The sequence below is a fragment of the Plectropomus leopardus genome, chromosome 2 (assembly GCF_026936395.1).
Source record: "Plectropomus leopardus strain MGB_pleo_1.0 chromosome 2, ASM2693639v1, whole genome shotgun sequence".
Lineage (NCBI taxonomy): Eukaryota > Metazoa > Chordata > Actinopteri > Perciformes > Serranidae > Plectropomus > Plectropomus leopardus.
This window is the reverse complement of record NC_142177.1, coordinates 17,686,826-17,705,815: the sequence shown is the minus strand read 5'-3', so window position 1 is coordinate 17,705,815 and position 18,990 is coordinate 17,686,826. Positions and strand designations below refer to the sequence as shown.

The following is an 18,990-nucleotide window of genomic DNA, read 5'->3' as shown; positions in this document are numbered from 1 at the left end:
TAAGATTCAAAACTTCATACTGTGTTGTTGTTTTTATGATTTTTGACGTCCTACTATGCTATACTATGGCTTTTTTCATGAAATATTTTTTTCATACTTTTTTATGATATTTAACTGACTATATATAGTCTTCACTCTACACCACAGGTGTGTATGCTCATTACATTTTGGCACCTGGCCTGCCTCATATAGGAGGTGACTCTGTAAATGGAGATGTTCCTCTCCTGTGGGCTGACAATGTCTGCCTCTTGACCTGATTCAGCTCCATTAAAGAGGCCAACAGGCTATTAACCCCCGCGTCAATAGCTCAGAGGTTCAGCTGCGCTTACAAACCCATTTCAGCAGCAGTCATAAACACTGGCCTTATTATAGTATCTCCGGGCCAAAGCAGACTGCCCCAATCGACCCCATAACAAAAGAGTCCTAAAGTCAGCATGAACCTGGGTGGAACGAGGGCATGGACACACAGAAAATTGACTTGTTAGGAGTTGTAAACCAATGAACTGGTGTTGCATGTTATTTGTCAGTATCCTGTGTTTTTTAGGAAAGGCTGGAAATAATTCTCGTTCAGTTCAGGATAAAAGTTTTTTTAGGCAGCTGAATTTTTGCATCTTAATGGAGGAAGTGCTGTGACTGAATCACACTGAGCCCCATCAAGTCACCCAAATCACATTCTCATGTTCCTCTTCGGGGAGAGTTTTATTCATAAGCTCAAAGCTTAATCAACAATATGCAAGGAGGCGTTGAAAAGGATAAAATTAATTAACTGACTTTTAGTATTGCATTTGTCTCACAGCACGAATACTATGGGATTACAAATGGAGTTTTGAAATCACTGGTTTGCAGAGTAATGTCAGTGAAAAAGTATCACAACCCTCTCGTTCATCTTGCTATAGGGGTTTTACCTTAATAAAATTTTTTATATTCTTCTGATTTATGTGAGTTTCATCGGCCTCTAACCATCATTAAAACTGAGCCCCTCTGTGAGTGTAAACAAGCAAAGATTTATCATAAAAGTGCAAGAGAAACACCCTGCTGAGAAGCACTATCAGAGCAGTCAAGTCCTATCTTAGAATCAGACAAAAGCACCCACAGCGCAGTACAGACACACACAAATAAACTTGCTCTAAGTATGGTTTATTTTATCGTGTCAACCTGAGGTGACAGCAAAAATGACAACAACGAATGTTAACAAATTAATATCAGCCCTCTTTGATAAATGTCACGGAAGGAAGCGGTGATGTTATTTCTCTCCTCTTCCCTCTGGCAGGCTCAGGGTGTTTGCCCAAGACCCTCAGGTGCAGTGACTGAGACGTCGCTAGGCAACCGCACCATCCCTGTTGTTGCTCTGCCTCTGGCACTCAAGTGGGAGCTTATATGGACTTAACTCTGAAAGAGCAGTAGTGTTGAGGAGTGGAAGGAGGATTACCAGGAAAAATATTGGATTGGGCTGAGGCACAAAGGGTGAGGCCTTACCCAAGTCACCACCACTACCACCAGACAGACAGCATGTCTGAAAGCCTGTTTTTTGTCAAGCTCTGCTTTCTCACAGCAGCATGATGCTGATATTATTGACAAGTCACACTATTTCACTATTTTCCAAACGTAACGCTAAATGGGAGTGCCTCATAGATTGGCCTAATAGTCTGTATTGTGCGTGTCCAGCACAGCAAAACATGAATATGTGAACGCTAAACTCAACCAAATGTAGCAAGGTTTTAGAAGAACCTGCTGTTTCAGTTTATGTCTGCTGCAGAGCACTCCTGTAATGTGGTAAAATTGCCACCTAGTGGCTCCCAGATGCACTTTCATTATAGAAAATGAAAATTGTGGCTCATCATCACTGATGGCTCCAAATATACACTTATGGTTCCTCTTCGGTCAGCGCAGAAACTATATCTGCTCCCAATCATCCTAACATCAGGCTACTGTCCCAGTGGCAGAATGGTCTAATTATTTCCAGCCCATGCTTGTGGTGAATGTAAGCAGCTGATGTTGCAGCTGTTGCCAATGCACGCGTGTGTTGGGCTGATAATGGAGATGGACTCAAACAAGACAGCCCAGCAAAGAACAGCACAGACTGGTAGCAGACTGTGTGTGAGTGTGATTTCATTCTAGTTTGAGAGCTGTGTGTTCTGCTCATGGGAGTTGTGCTCAACAGATACACCCAGGGGACACACGCTGTGCACTACATGTGGCTTTACAGATGTTAGAGGATTAAGTGGAATTATCTGTGAACAGGTAGAGTAAGAAGGAATTAAAGGCATTCAACTCATTCATGTACAAAGCCTCAATATCCTCAGTGCCACATGCATTGCTCATCCAGATGTAATAATAATGCAATGCTGCCCTCTTGTGCAACTGCAATGAAATACAAAAAATATGTTGACATTTGCCTGACACTCTTTAAAACTTTGAAACATGGGCCAACTGGCTTGATAGCTTTCAAAAACATGGGGCGACACAATGGTCAGCTTTAGAAAGAAATTGTGAAAAGTACAAGAAAGTTACCTGAAATTACAACCGAAAAAAATAAAAATAAAATAAAAAGGCTACACATTTATATTTTAGAACTTGTAAAATAGTTATATACTATTATATGATTAATTGTTTGTTTTTGGAAAAAATTCGCTAGCTTTTTTAAGTAGTCTAACTCTGCTAATTTCTTGCCAAGTTGCTTATTGCCCTCCCTACCCATGTTTTCAGAAGAAATCAATCCAATTTGATCAAGGTTCAAAGGTTAAAATATTTTTGATAGGCACCCTAATGCAGCGCAATTAAGGTGATGTCGATCCAGGTTATAAAGGGTTAAACACCAAACCATTTACTTCAAAATCATTATTTATTCAAACTTTTTAATAGAGAAAATGTGTTTTTCTTTATGCTGTATGGGTAAATTCTCAATTCTATACAAAACCATGTGTAAAACTTTAGGTGTAACATTTACAAATATACAGGAAGAAACTCCACTTTCTTTAGTGGGAGGACACCGTCAGTCACTACTGAAAGAGTAAAAATGTGTGTTGGTGGGCAGCTACAAAAATAGAAATCACTTTCAGGTAGATGTATGTTTGGTATAGCAATACGTGTTAAAGGCCTTCGGAAGCCTATTTAAGGTTTAGAAATCAATAAATGTCAAACTAATTTGAAAAAGAACAATTTAAAAGATTATAAAACAACAACAACAACAACAACAAAAGAAACCTCTATTCACGCACTGAAATCTATACACCCAAATTTCAAAACTGATTTTAAACATAAGCAGGTAAATGCATTTTTGTTTTGAATTTACGCTACATGAAACCACTGAGGTGTCACATGGAATTAAATAAATAACTACATGTTAATTTAAGCTCGAGTTTAGTAAATAAATATGCTGAAAAAAGAATCAAGTAATGGAGATGACGGGTACAGAGTGAACTACTGCTTCATGAGTTACAGCAGGGTTAATTGCTTCGGGATGGCTATATGGCTTATTCATAGTTAGAAAGGCAACTCAGTAGGTTACACAGTTTGGAGTTCAAACTAATCCAAAAGTAAAATCATTCAATAAAATTAAGATTAGTCGGTGGTCTATTAAATCAAATGTGTTGATTTCCATTGCTTTAAAGCCTAATGCGCAAACAAATGATCTGAAAATAAACTGTGCTGTGTGACAGTGCATAATTGTACAAAAAGTCGAACCCCACCTCGGAACACATGTAATCCATTTTTGCACTTTCTTGAAAAGCTGAACAGGGTAAATAGTAGCATTAGTCCATGTCTGCTATGAAATAAAATAGGCATTATTTGAGGAGAGAGGTAGAGAGGCCGTCCAATATGGCTACTACTGTAGCTCAGATACAGCTTATCAGGAATATCTGAAAAGCTTCGAAATGTGCCAAATCGCTGCGCTCCTCCTCTTCATTTAAGAGTCTCTTATGCTCTCTCTGTGTGTGGTGGGAGCGGTTGGTCTCTCCACACACATTTCCCCCTCTCCTCTCTGACATCAAGCCTATTTGAGAAAGCCCTTGTAGAGGAAATGGGAGTGACTGGCAAACCTCTCGTTCTCCAAGCAGAAGAGCAGGTCCCTGAGATTGACACGTGTGATGCGCTGCCGCGTTGGTCTGGAGCCCGACGAACCAGCCCCACCAGACAGAGAGGGACCTGTTCCTGATCCCTGTGAGATGGGAGGGAGAAAGAGAAGTTCAGAGTAGGCTTTTGTGGTCTGATGTGTAGACCCAAAGAATAATTGGGCAAAACTGTTTGTCTGACCACAGCATGAAAAATTATGAAACGGTTACACGAAAGACTTGCGCCACAGTTGTCTATTTGAGTGCTTTGGATGAAGTGACTGTTTCTCACAATTCCCTGGTGCATGCAGTTCATCCCGATGAAAACTTTATTTGTCAGAAATACCATACAGATTATTAAGAAAGCCCTCAATCATGGCCTTGCTTCTTTATAAAAAAATACAACGCTTTTGTAAAAATGTCCCAAGGTTGTTTAAATTGGTAACAACATTCCCACATTCACTGCTATAGCACTTTGCATTGTACCTGACAGAATACAATAAAACTCTATGGCATCATTTTTTTTCTGTATTTTTCAATAACTATTAGAAAGAAGTCTACATGCAGAAAAACAGCAAAAGCGCCATTGTTATTGGGAGGCAAGGAAGGCGTACAAATAAACACCATCTTTAAATTACTGCAACTTTTGTCGAAGTAAATAAAAGAAGAGCTATCTCACATTGTTTCCTGAACATTTGTTTTTCACATGCCAGCGACAATTAAAGAAAACAGGGCCATTTATTGCAGCACACGGTTAGGTGCTCATTTTACACAAAAGGCTCTGCTCTTGTGGATGCTCCCCAAGGAATCCAAACAACAGTAAAACGTTCAGTGTGGAGAGAAAGAAACCCCCGAACACTTAACAGACCAGAACGCAACACGTGTAGAAAACAAACAACCACCACCATGGCAATCAAAATCTAAAATAGACAGTGATTTTTAGTCAAAGGAGAGTAGCTGCTGTGAGTAAAGCTTTTTCACATTATGAAGACTGTCTCATTGTATTAACTGAATGTGACTGGTAAGTTGCTTAATTAAAAGAGTCAGCTGACAATGTGTATGAGTACATGAGCCAGAACAAAGGAGCGGCTTCATTAAACATTTTTTACAGGTATGCGAAGAGCACAGATGATTGACAGCAGGTTTATGTCAGGTAAGTGTGGGCTACCAATGAACTATCATCACCTAATAAGCTTTGTCTGGCGGATACAGCCACTGGAATAAAGAACTGACTGGCTTTTAGTCCTAAAGTGAGATATTTTTGTATCCCGTGTTTTACAGTGATTAATAAAGGAGCTTTTTTAACTGTAACTTTACATCAATAATATTGCAGTTACCAACATTTTAACTTTGGTGTCTTTTGTTAAAGTGAGAACAACATGTGGCTCCATACTCTGTTGTGAAAGAAAGTGCGAAATGGACAAACGTATATCACAGGAGATGCCAAATACATGGCCCACAGGCCAGAACTGGACAGTTATGGTGTCTAATCCACTCACTGTATTGCTTGCAAATGTGATATTGAGGCACTTGTGAAGGCTAAGATGTGCCAGAATCAGATTAAATAAGTAAACTACTACATGTAAAATGCTGCTTCAGAGGCTTTTCCATCCTGACCACAATGAAGTTCTCTGAAATAACAATGAATATTTATTGTGGTCATATTTTAAGATATTTAACAGTGTCCAACATATTGTCAATTAGCAGCTCCAAAATAATCTGTATCCAGGGTTCCAACACAATTTCATGGACAAAATTTCAAAACTTCTCACCAACTTTTTAAGGACCCATTGGTGGAAGCCTATTGCTTCGGCACTGTCAGAACTTTTGATTTGTAAATGGTTTGTAAAGCACTAATGTTATTTTCCTACAATGGCGCAAGCACGACCCACCCTTCTCCCTGTGACTGGCTGGTACTCTTTGCCTTAATTGGTTGGATTGTTTAAGTTTAGCCAAGAGGAGTAAGATTGGTTATGATTAGCGTAGGAATGTCAGGGTAAGCCAATCAGAGTAGTAAGGCATGCCTTCACCGTCCTTGAAAAATGTGCTTGTTAAGCGGGGGATAAATGAACCTGCTTCCTAAGTAATTTCCACTTTACCTGGATGTGGTAATACCAGCACTACTGCACAGGAGTGGAAATGTATGGAGAAATGCACATGTTGTGACAGTAAGTAGTGGATTGATTGATTTTGTAAAACAGACACGTTGTTGAAATTGTTTCCTTAAAAGAACTCAGGCTTTTCATCACACATCTTTACACTAAAAAAAAGGGACATTTTTTTAAGTGTTGTTATTTATAGCTATTGTGCACTGGCTTTACTGGTCTGGTCCACTCTGCCCACTCACATCAAATTGGTCTGTATGTGGCCCACGAACTAAAACTAGTTTGATACCCCTGGTATGTGGTGACTTTATGACAGGGGTCATACTTGACAGCTATCCCAGGATAAACAGCACTACATGAAGAATGTACTGTGATCAGTGTTACCTCAGCGGCAGCAGAGGAGGATGGGGAGTCCAGAATCTTCCTCTTCTTCCTGGGACCGATGGCTGCCAGAGCCGTCAGGTTTGCCTCCCTCTGTCTCATCTGAGCCAGCTCCTGCTGTTGCATCTGCACACATACCAACAAAAAAAATAAGCACACAGAGCTATACAAACAGAAATAAACACTACTTAACTGTGCCTCTTTCATCATACCTCTTTTGCCTTCTGTTTCAGACGCAGTTGCTCTGGGTCCTCTTGCCGAGCTCGAGACTGCATGGCCAAAAGCAAGACATATTAATAACTGATGCTGGCATAAAAAAGACAAGCCCAGGTTATGTCAGATGAGAGATATAGTAAAATTTGCAGGTGTTTGACCATTCTGCATGAATATTAGTTAAAAAAGCACACTCGACATCAGCTACTTGTTTGATCAATCCCCCAAAACATCAAATTCAAGGACTTTTCAAGGACCTTCCATGCACAATTCCCTCACATTCAAGGACACAACATGACATAGTTTGAGTCATGAACCAAAGCTAATTAATGTTACAATTTTTAGAATGAGAAATAGCAGACCATTTAAAAAAGCCCCATGTACTAACGTTGAGTCTATTTTCAAAAAACTTTAACTTTAAAGAAGTTTCAAGGACCTGTGGGAACCCTAATCAGTAATTACATTTCGAGCTAGAATGTTTACTATACAGTAGTTTCATAAAAAAAACTGTTATATATGTATTTATGTATTATTATTTCTGAATGTCACATACCTAGTGAGATTTAATTTGGCATCATAGATTCTTCCCTGGTGCCATTTGATACATCACACAGTACATTTGTTAGAAATTGTTCCAGTTACATCCTAACAGGCACCTGAGAGTGAGTCAAAATCAATCGCAAGCGACCTTTTGTCAAACTTTATAGAATATTAATGTGCCTCTGGAGTAGACAATAGCTGCAGGACACCAAATCACTAAATGTAGGCCAGAAAAAACAGCATTTATTACACACATGCTATTATTAAGAAATGGGCTGATTTTATATAAACATTAAACAAATCAAATGTCACAGTATGGCCTTGAAATAATAAAACTGGATGCTTGAAATTGCTAAACCTAGAAGATCCTCAATAGCATGCCTGCAGAATTTAATAAGTCACAGCAACAAAGTGCATGTTTTGATGGTTGCATAAGATGTTGTTTCAATCTCCCACTGAGCATTTTATCTGGTTGTTTTTACAAAAGGGTATTTATTTGTGAGAACATAAAAACCTCTCGGTCTATTAAAGGTCCATTTATTCATGCTGTTTGACAGCAGGTATCTGAATCCACAGATGTTTGTCTTCTCCTCATTACAAAGCTGCTCTGTTACCTTTAACTGCTAGTAAGAATTTTGTGTATTTAAAATTAAACCAATAGCCTTTGGGCATATTATTGTGATGTCTGTCAGGTACATTGTTACGATTTCCTCCACTGTCCCCTGCTTTGTTTTTGTCTCAAACTTTTGACTCTGCACTCTGCAGGCCATTTGCTATTGGCTTTATCTGTGCCATCATAAAGGACACATTAAAGTATGAGGGCACTGACATTTACAGCCTTTGAAATGGACATATCCATTTTCACACATGAAGGAAGCATACATGACCTCAAAGAGGTGTCAGGTTCAACAGTGAGTAGCCTGCTTTAGGGGTGGGCGAAAAAAAATGATACAGCATAGTACCACAATATTTTGGCGTGGCAATATCTTATCAATACAAAATGTCAAGTATCAATTTGTTATTATTTCAATGATTCATGTTACAAAAACAAATCAAACTTCTGGTGACCTTCTAGAATAATAAAATCAACTGGATACATTGTGCTGCAATATAAATGACTGAATTGAGATGAACAGACTGAAAACTTAATGTCATTAGATAAAACCGACGTCAGCAAAGTTTTGCTTTAGGAACATAATTTGCAGTTGAGAAAAAAAAGGGTAACAGATTGCAACATATGTTATCACAATACTCAGCCCATCACAACATGGTCAAAACTGCAATAGTATTGTCTCTTGACTAAATCATTGGGCTGCTTCATGTAAAATGCTGCTCCATGGGCTTTTCCGCCCTGACTAAACATAAGTTCTCTGAATAACGATGAATATTTAGTGTTGTCATATTTTAAGATATTGCGATGTCTGTTCGTGATGCTGTACCTTAGCTGCCTTTAGGAGGATCTCTCTCTCCTGTTCCTCCTTCCGTTGTTTCTCTAGCTGGTCCAGCTGCTCAAAGAATTTGAGCTGAGCACGAACATCACTGCTCTGCTCGTAATTGTCATCCTCCTGCCAACAGACAGCAGTGCCACAATGTTAACTCGTAAGAAACACGAGATCACAGAGAAATTATTGCCTATATTCAGACTCAAAACGTGCATGTTATGACTGTTTAAAAGAGCAGACCCTTTTGTGTCTTAGCACCAGAATAATTTGTCTGCAAAAATCTGGTTTAGGCTTAATCTATACCATAGGGGAAAACATTTCTATCAGTGGCGCTGTAAACAAACCTTGAAATTGCCGTTTTTCTGCTGGGCCACTTGGGAAACTTTTCCTAGCAGGTTCTGGAGCCGATGCTGAGTAGCATGGGAGACAAAGTTTACCACCTCTGCACCCAGGTCTGTCACGCCATACCTCCTGCCTGGGAAAGAAACAGCAAGATACCATGAGGCTTCAGGTGGTGGATGGGCAGGCATTGTATTATTAATAATGTGTCATTGTAAGTGTCTCACCTATCTCCAGCATTCTCCTCTGTAGAATGGCACAGGAGAGGAAAGCCTCGTCCTTACAGGAATGTGTCACCGCTCCCACTAATCCAGAATTGGTTGCTAGGATGTTAGCGCTTTCCTCTGATAGGTTCACTCCGGCCATGGAGGCCACATCGTTGATGTCGTCATCATCTCTGTAAAAAAAGGTGCAGCAAAAAGAGCACTGAAACTTCGATAAATCCCCATGCACTGTTGCTTATTTGTCCACTATTTAGCATTTTTAAGCTATATAAGGTATGCCGACAGCTTATTACAAGATTCCAGCATAGTCTCATTAGCACGCAGGCTAGTTCTCCTTAACTGGAAAAACCCACAGCATCCCAGTTACATTGTATGGTTAAGAAATGTCAGAGTGCACTTGAAACTAAAGAAACTCAAGTTTTTAAGTTGAGAATAAGCGGCATCCCTTCCTAGACTATGCTCAGTATAAGCTTTAAATCTTCTCATGTTGAACCTGCAGACATTCAGTCATGGTTTTTGGACACATCATGTCAATGAATCTTTCTGTCTTGAATTCTTAACCAACTTGACCCCCCCCCCCCTTCTTTTTCTTGTGTGTTTGTTTTTAATCCTCTGTCAAATATTCATTTTATTTTATTCATTGTCCTTTTCACTCCTTTGTTTGTAAAACACAAAATGTTATTTGCATTGATCTTATCTCTGAAAAGCAAAAAAAAAAACAAAAAAGGTATGCTGACAATGAGATTAAATAAACTTTCATTTTCATATAGCTGGGGTAGTGATAAAAGTTCATTTATGGTAAAACTGATTTGAAATTGGCATACAATATTCCTCCAAACTGTCAGTTATTTCACCTAAACTTCACACCATAACAAAAACAATAGCAGCTGGTGGACGCATTATAGGACGCATAACAATACAAATGATGGTATTACCAAAAATCAACTACATATTCACAATGATTCCAATCCAACCCTCAGTAAAATGGTTTAACACACTGGGCACATTTATTACAAACTTTTATTGGAAAAATAAAAAATCTTGAATAAAACTATCCACATTACAACAAACATCAAAATAACAAAAAGGACTAGAAGCCCCAAATTTCCAATACATCGACATAGAACAACTCTTACAGCTTGGTGGGAAGTCAATAAAATAAACAATACCAAATTCTCCCCCACAACCCAAACACTCATATGCCACAATCCAGACTTCACTGCAAATGAATCATCTCTAACAGGCATTAAATGGAAAGAAAAAGGCATCACACACCTCCACCACATCTTGGATCATAACACCCTACTTACATTCCAACAGCTCATTGACATATACGGCCTTGATAAGCAATAACTCTTACAATACATCGAACTAAAACATTCAATTAAAGCAAACCTAGATACCACACTCAGGACAACCACCACTACTGGACAAGATCAATAAAATAGCAAATTCTGACAAACAACTCTCAAAAGTGTATAAACTCATATCCATCACTGACATCACGACATGTATTCCAATAAAAAAATGTGATAAAGACCTCAACATCCACACCGACAATAGCGTTTAGAATAAAATCTGTAATAACATCTTCAGCATGTCCAGGAACACTAACATAAGACTAATACAATACCAGAGTCTCCACAGAACTCACATCACACAACACAAGATGAACATAATGGGACTAAGTGGATCAGACACATGCACCCACTGTATCCTTAATACAACTGGCAAATACCTCCATGCACTCTCTATTCACTCTCTATTCACCACTACAGCATTTCTGGCAGCAAGTAACCACCAACTCCTTGGCTGAACTATTCCATTATCCACATCTTTATGCATACTTGCTCAGTCCAAGTCATAACACCCCTACTTGTAGCCCTAACTCTCACCAAGAAAACAATACTGCTAAATTGGAAAAACAGGAAAAAGGTAAATATTTCACAATGGTTAGATTTCCTAACACAACAGATATCACTGGAAAAACAATCAGCTCTACAATCAAACCAACTTGAACATTTTGAAAAAATACATTCAACAATCCTCAGCTCCATCACACTGCCGGTGAGTAACAGTAAATGTAAACACAACTGTGTAGTTGTGGAAGTGAAATGAATGAAAGGAGGGGAAAGGGAGGTAAGCATGAAAGAAAAAGAGAAAGAGAGTTTTAAAAAAAAGTTTGTGGTTAGACATGAGGAGAAAGCATTAGTAACACCATAACAAACTCTTTCATGAAATGTAACTAAACCCAAGTGATCAACACGCTAGTTGTTTATTTGTTTGCATTGTCTTTTGTTTATCTGTTTTTTTGTCTTTTTTTTCTTTCTTATTGTTTTATTTTATTACTCTTTTTTTAAGCATATTTATGCTCATAATTGTTGTTCTTTGTTACTTCTATCCAATATTCAACCCCATATTATTGCTTTGTTTACTTTGTATTTGTTTATATGTATGCACTTCATGGTGAATAAAAGGTTTAAAAAATTGCTTGATTACTGTTATTTTGTTCTTACTTGAAAGTGCCACCCGCCTCTTTCAGCTTGTTCTTTTGAGCGAGAGTCAAGGCTGCAGCAGGGACTTGTTTAGAAACAGCTGGCAAATCCGGCCTCACAGGAACTTGTAGAGACACAAAATCACAAAAATACGACAGGTTGCCCAAAGAAAGACACGCGCATGCACAGACAGGTTTATTATATCGACATCATTACCTGGTTGCAGCTCTTTCAGCTGGACCTGTTGCTGTCCCAGCATGATGCGGCCAGGGGCCTGATTCCTGAGAGTCACCATGGGGGTCGTTGGTAAGGCTACCTGAGGTCTCAACATTGCTCGCTGCTGCTGAGACTGGATAACCTACAAGTGTAAAGTTCCAAATGCAGATTTTGTAATTATCACAAAGGTGACATGTATGCTTTATTGTGAAATTTCCGGTAGAGGAAATATTTGACATGCATCACATTTGGAATAAATAACTCTCAGTTGAAGATTTTAGTCGAGCTTACATTTGAGATATTTATCATTGAAGTGTTTACCAGTGAGGGAGTCTGTCCTGGTTTGCTAATGCCTGGCTGGAGCTGGGGCCTGCAGACTGGGGCAGTTAGGCGGGGTGCTGGACTGCCCAGGACCACGGTGGTGGGGATGGGTGAGGTGGAGGGGACTGGACCTGAGGATGGCTGGGGGAGCTGACTCTGCTGGATGAAGGCTGCTGAGTCTGGGGTGAGCTGCCTCAAGGCTGGGAGGCTTCTCTACAGAAGATAAATAGGTTATATATTATGGAAATGTACTTTAAGATGACACTCATTTGGCAATGGTTTCCTGTGGTCCAAGAAAATATATCAGTACAAATGACAACAGAATATACAGTAAGCTTCCTTACCTTAAGGAAAGGCACAAGGTACGGTTGGGGTGAGGAGTTGAGCTCTTTGTACAATCTGCTGGTGAATTCCTCAGCTTCCAGTCTGCCCTCCTAGTACAATATAGGCATAAAGAGCTGGGAGTGAGAGCTATTACATTAGGGGCCAATCACTCCAAGATGCATCGCGCCAAGCAGGACTGCTCCAAAAATGCCTTGGAAGTGCATCTGAAAAAACAGCTGGGGGCACCTGTGGAGCGGGGCTACGTGCGCATACTGTGTGCATGTGGCCAAAAGTGACAATGACAAGCAGTGTGACTCTGCACCTCGAATGAAAAAGTTGAAAATATTTTAACTTTTCTTTATGCACCAAAAAAAACCGTCAGAAAAATGCATTTCGCAGCAGCAGGAGTGGAGCGTCCAACAGGCGCACTGTACCATAGGGAAACAATGGTTTTGCTGGTGACGCTTTTCCAGCAAGCGACTGTGTGAAATGGCTGATGCGAAACACGATTGGCCCAATCTTGAGCCAGTGTTTCATTTGTCTGTTCTGGGCTACCGTAGAAACATGGTCGTGCAATATGCCGATCTTTGTAGACGTGGACCCACTCCCTATTTAGATATAAAAGGCTCATTCTTAAGTAACGAAAACACAACGATTTCAATTTTCAGGTCATTATACATACAAATATAATATTATGTATGTATACATATATATATATATATATATATATATATATATATATATATATATATACATATATATATATATATATACACACACACATATACATATATATATATATATTTTTTTTTATATATATATTTTAAAGTTTTTCAATGAAAATGTCAAATGAGAACCATAATATGGCAGTTGAGTGTTGTGTGTCCTGTGTGTGCAGCTCACTCACCAGCAAGTCCTTGACCAGCTCTCTCACACTGGCTGCAGTCTCTGTAGATTGCTTCCCAGTGGATGCCAGCTTGATTAACGTAGACAGGAAGTTCTTACATTTCTTCACATTCTCCATTGTCTCCTGCCAAAAACACAAGACATCCAGATTATGAACAAATTAAAGTCTCATTTGTGACTGACCCTGTTATACATCGCACCATGTTTTTATTATACTATAAAGGGCACATGCAGACACCCAGCTCTATGTGATCCCTTGAGCTTAGTACAACTCACTTTGCTCACTGTTACTGAGGCAACGGTGGTCCCAGCTGTTTGGCTGACTGTCCTCGGGGTAATTCCTGGTACCGCAGCCCCAACTGAGCTCTGGAAAGACAGACATGGCCATCATAGCACGTTATTTAGGTTGTTCAAATATTTCAAAACCCACTTTTCATCACAGGAAAGTGTGGATATTGGAGTTGCTTCCAAAGTTTATAAAGTGCATTAATCCTCAGGTTTAGAAGAGGTTACAGGCACTGAATTTCAGTTGGACCCTCCTCCTCAAAATATTAATTCAATATATTGGTTTTAAGACACCAGGACAGAAGTCAGTGCTCCAGTGGTACGATCATTTAAACAGTTTTATTTGTAAGAGGCAAATCTGCTGATGTGTTTCGCACATAAAACTCCTTATAAGTAAGTATAATTCCTTCAAGTCTAGGTCTCAACTCTACTAGTAAATCCAGGAATCAAGGTCCAGGATTACCAACAGACCCAGGAAACTGGAAAACATGTATTCACACTATGAAACAACACATCTTCTAGAGAATGAGGGTTTGCATCCTTTCACTGAGCAAAGACGCACTCACAAGATCCTTTTAATGTCACACCGACATATATGTTGATAATATTACAGTGTACTGCAATACAATATCAAACAGTATATGGGGTACTTTGTATTATCCTCAGTCTGCAGCTTATGCAAGTATCGGACACAAAATAAAGTGCAATGAGCCAAATGAACACATTAAGAAATTATCTGACACCAACAGACTGGGTTACCTGGAGGATGGGAGGTCTGTGAAGAGTGGTGGTCGCTGCGAGCGATGTTGGAGCTGGGCAGCCTTGACGGATGATGGTGCTGGGCGCAACTTGTCTGCTGATGATGGTGTTTCCAGGAGCCTGAGACAAGGCATAAAAGCATAGCATGATGTGTAACAACCAGTTTTATCAAACCAGAAAACATCTACTTATTATATTAAAATACATCAGTGAACACTGCTGTTCCAAAACAGCTGGGATGCTGTGTAAAACATATATAAAACACGATGCAATGATCTGCAAATCCCTTTTGACCTATATTCATTTGAATACAGTACAAAGACAAGATATTTAATGTTTAGAATTTTAAACTTTATTGTCTTTTGTTTGGTAATAGATGCTCATTCTGAATGTGATGCCTGCAATACAGGAGCATGTTTACCTCTGTGTTACATCATCTTTCTACATCATTCACTCAGTGTGCGTTTGGGAACTGAGGACACTGAAAAGTTTTGAAAGTTAAATTCTTTCCAATTCTTTCTTTAAATATGACTTCAGCTGCTCAACAGCCTGGATTCTCCGTCATCGTATTTTGTGCTTCATACTACATATTTTCAGTGGGCGACATGTCTGGACTGCAGGCAGGTCAGTCTAGTACCCGAACTCTAGTATCCGCCCCGCTGTTGTAACATGTGCAGAAGGTGGTTCGTTGTCCTGCTCAAATAAGCAGGGACGGCCCTGAAAAAGACATTGTCTGGAAGGCTTTAATGTTAATCTAAAGCCTGTATGCATTTTCAGCATTCATGGTGCCTTCACGGACAAGCAAGTTACCCAGACCACGGGCACTAACACACCCCCGTACCATCACAGATGCTGACTTTTGAACTTTGAGCCAGTAACAATCTGGATGGTGCTGTTCCTCTTTGGCCCAGAGGATACAACATCCACGATTTGCAGAAACAATTTGAAATGTGGAGTGGTGAGACCACAGCACACTTTTCCTCTTTGTGTCAGTCCACCTCAGATGAGCTCAGGCCAAGAGAAGAACCGTGCTGTGTTGTAATGCAGTGCTACCTGAGGGGTCAAAGGTCATCTGCAGTCAATGTTGGTTTTCAGACTCACTCCTTAGTACGGAGATTTCTCCTGATTATCTGAATCTTTTGATGATATTATGGATTACAGAAGGCAAATTACAGATTTCAGACAAATCCATGAATTCTTTGCAATTTTGAGTTGAGAAATGTTGGACTATTTGTCCACATCGTTTTTCACACAGAGGCGAACCTTTTTCACCTCTTTGCTTATGAACAACTAAGTCTTTGAAGAATGCCCCTTTCGAACCTAATCATGATACTTGAATCTGTTACAAATTAACCTGTTCACTTGTGTAAGGTCACAGGTGTTTTTTGAGCACCAGTCTCTTGTTGCTCCTGTTCCAACTTTTTTGAAACATGTGGCAGACGTCAAATTCAGAATGAGTGTATATTTGCAAAAAAAAGGAAGTTTATCAATTTAAACATCAAATATTTTATCTTTGTACTAACTGAAAATAAGTCAATCAAACAGGTCAAAAAGGATCAGCAAATTATTGCATTCTGTTTTTGTTTACGTTTTACAGTGTCCCAACTTTTTCGGAATTTTTACTGTGTATGTCTTTTGTAATTTTACACGAATGTCGACTAATAATACAATGCCAATCTATTGAGTGGCTGCCAGATTTTGGAATCCACCAGCCACAGTGGCAGGTGGACAAAAAAACATTAATTTTCAACCATGCCTTTAATTTCCCTAATATTGTGCTCAACAGGTATTTCCCTTAACTGTAGAAAGGAAGGCAAGTTGAACATGGGCTGTAACACCAACCTTGACACTAAAGTGAGACATGTATATAAGGATATATAAGGTGCTTCCTGGGTGGACTATGTAATCTTACCTGACCAGGAGGCACACTTGTAGGAGTAGCAGTCCGAGGTGCCATGCCTCCCTGTGCCTGGGCCTGCATCTGGGCCAGAGCCTGCTGAGGGATCATGAGCAGCTGTCCACTCTCACTGCGAACAAGCACCATCCCTGAAGCATAAATCACAACAGTTTAGTGTTACTTAAGGAATCCAGTGCACCTAAGAGGACAAATTATGTATTCTGTATTAGATGACCAACATTCAAAAAGTTCTGGCTTCACTCACCCGGGGGGAGCTGAATGTTATGTAGGCCTATACTGGGCTGTCCCGCGGAGGTCTGGGGGAGCCTTGGGGCCAGCATCTGAGGCGTCAGGGCTCGGATCCCGCCTGGACCGGCAGCTACAGTAGACGGAGTCCGGGGAGCGCTGACGACGCCAGGAGTGACAGCCGGCTGCGGTGCTGGCTGTATTATTGTTGTAGGTGGCTCTGCCTTGATTATGTGCGACCCTGCGCTCACTGACACCGAGTTGGACGGCTGGCTATTGTTTACAAGCGGGGTTTGCACGCCGATACCTGTGTGACCTGTTGTATTGGCACCCACAGAATGGCTCGCATTATTGTTCCCATTCAAAGTTGCACCCGACCCCGCGGTTTGCATAGGCGGCCTGACGAGCGTCACAGTGGCTCCTGCTGCCTGGCTCACAGACTGAGCCGGAGCCGCAGCACTCTGTGAGTTCACGAGAGGCGTCTGAATTACACTGTTTGACGAGGGGTGCATTATAGCACTGACCAGCCCTTTTGACACCACTGGTCCACTGCTGACAGCTGTGACAGATATCGCAGTGCTGCTGCTGTTACCAGCGCCACTTGTCACTGTCGCCCCCCCGAGAGGGGCAGCGCTTCCTGAATTGTGAGAGTTCATAGTTTGGTTCCCATTGAAAGTCTGCACCGAGTATGAGCCTACTTTCCCCTGGTGATGAGGGGGAGAAGTTACATCGCCACTAACAACAAGTGTTTTGCCAGGGTCGTGTCCCGTGCTGGAGTCCGTGCTGGCCGTCGATGCATCCATAGTTGAACCATCAGGGAGCTCGTTATGATGAGACCCCCTGCACTTCAACTTGTTGAGAAGGAGCAAAAACAATCTTGAATGTGATGGGGCAAGACTCTGTCACATCTACTGTTTCTCTCTGTCAGCTCCGGCGCTTGCTTTTCGTGTATACTCGGAGAGACAAAGAGGAAAACAACATTAGTAGTTACAGCGTACCTGCTTTGCCAATCGTCTTGACCAAGTCCCAGCTGGACATTAGCTCGCGCTACCCCCTTGTCCCGGAACTATAGCCATGTAATTACCGGCTGCCTCGTGCCTACCCGTGTGGTTGTTGTGACACAAGAACAACAGTTGTGACTCTACAGACTGTACGGGATGACAAACTACCGCTTTATTCACCTCTGTGTGTAAAAAAGGCTCATCCAGCGGGCCGGACCCAACCGCCATCTTCACACTCCTGCGGGCTTGTGAGAAGTGAGGGACTTACCAACTGACATGCGCGTGCGCACAACAACTGAACGTCTCCGTGCGGGGACTTCGGCGCGCTCTGATTGGCTGTTCCGCATTCTAAAAGGCGGTACCAATGGCTTCAGCTGTCATTCCAGGGGATGCATGAGACGGAACAACATCGTAACGGAGACGAAATGTCTTCATCAAATGTTAGACCGTCGCCGGCGTATTTCTGCCATCACGATAGCCATCCAGCTTCAGAATCGCACTGTGTGACTTTTGGTGGAAAAATAACGTGGTTTACAACAAGCCAACAAACCGAATTTCAGAGTTTACTCACTCTTGATGCGCTCTGCAAGATGGCTGCAGTGTTTTGGCCAACAAGTGAAGTTGCTGTTGTAAAGAGGCGTTTGAGGGCGCCCCACCCTCCTTTTAGAGAGGAAATATTGTACAGTGCTGTCAGCAGTCATGGGACATTTGTGGTTTCAAACTCCTAAGTGCGCAGACTTTCAGATAAATGCACAACGCTAACATACTGCGTGCGTTACTTATGTTTCCTTTTGTGTACTATTATAAATATAATTATATAAAAAGTTATACATTAACCATATACAAATAAGTGTTTATGACCCACTTAAAATAATGTTATGGTAACGCTGCAGTTTACATATATATATATATACATACATATGTGTGTGTATATATATATATATATATATATATATATATATATATATATATATATATATATATATATATATATATATATATATATATATATATATATATATATATATATATATATATACATACATATATACACACACACACACACACACATATACATATACACACACACACACACACATATATATATATATATATATATATATATACACTGATTTGTTTTTTTAATCTTGAATAAACAGAGCTGTGAAGGATTTTGCACATCCAAACAGGCTATTTTAACCTACGTTAAAATTAAGAAAAAAGAATGGCATCTAAAAAAGGTT

At 40.3% G+C, this 18,990-nt stretch overlaps 1 protein-coding gene across 1 annotated transcript; it reads right to left on the bottom strand.

Annotated features, from left to right (window-relative positions):
• Nucleotides 1–2,823: 2,823 nt before the first annotated feature.
• On the bottom strand, nt 2,824–18,482 carry taf4a (TAF4A RNA polymerase II, TATA box binding protein (TBP)-associated factor). The gene is made up of 16 exons (XM_088086827.1): nt 17,927–18,482; nt 16,765–17,596; nt 16,515–16,648; nt 14,603–14,722; nt 13,835–13,924; nt 13,560–13,682; nt 12,673–12,762; nt 12,329–12,541; nt 12,008–12,149; nt 11,813–11,915; nt 9,300–9,469; nt 9,078–9,208; nt 8,731–8,856; nt 6,751–6,807; nt 6,542–6,664; nt 2,824–4,159 (listed from the first exon to the last, which is right to left on the bottom strand). The coding sequence occupies exons 1-16, from the start codon at nt 17,972–17,974 to the stop codon at nt 3,995–3,997; spliced, it is 2,667 nt and encodes an 888-aa protein (XP_087942953.1). The 5' UTR covers nt 17,975–18,482; the 3' UTR covers nt 2,824–3,994.
• Between the last annotated feature and the right edge of the window lie 508 nt (nt 18,483–18,990).

Excerpts from the sequence above, each read along its gene's own strand:
- taf4a (XM_088086827.1), bottom strand. The coding sequence starts at position 17,974 with ATGGCGGTTGGGTCCGGCCCGCTGGATGAGCCTTTTTTACACACAGAG. Across the intron at positions 13,925-14,602 it reads ACAGACCTCCCATCCTCCAG|AGCTCAGTTGGGGCTGCGGT; the intron begins GTAACCCAGTCT and ends CTGTCTTTCCAG. Across the intron at positions 12,542-12,672 it reads ACCTTGTGCCTTTCCTTAAG|AGAAGCCTCCCAGCCTTGAG; the intron begins GTAAGGAAGCTT and ends TATCTTCTGTAG.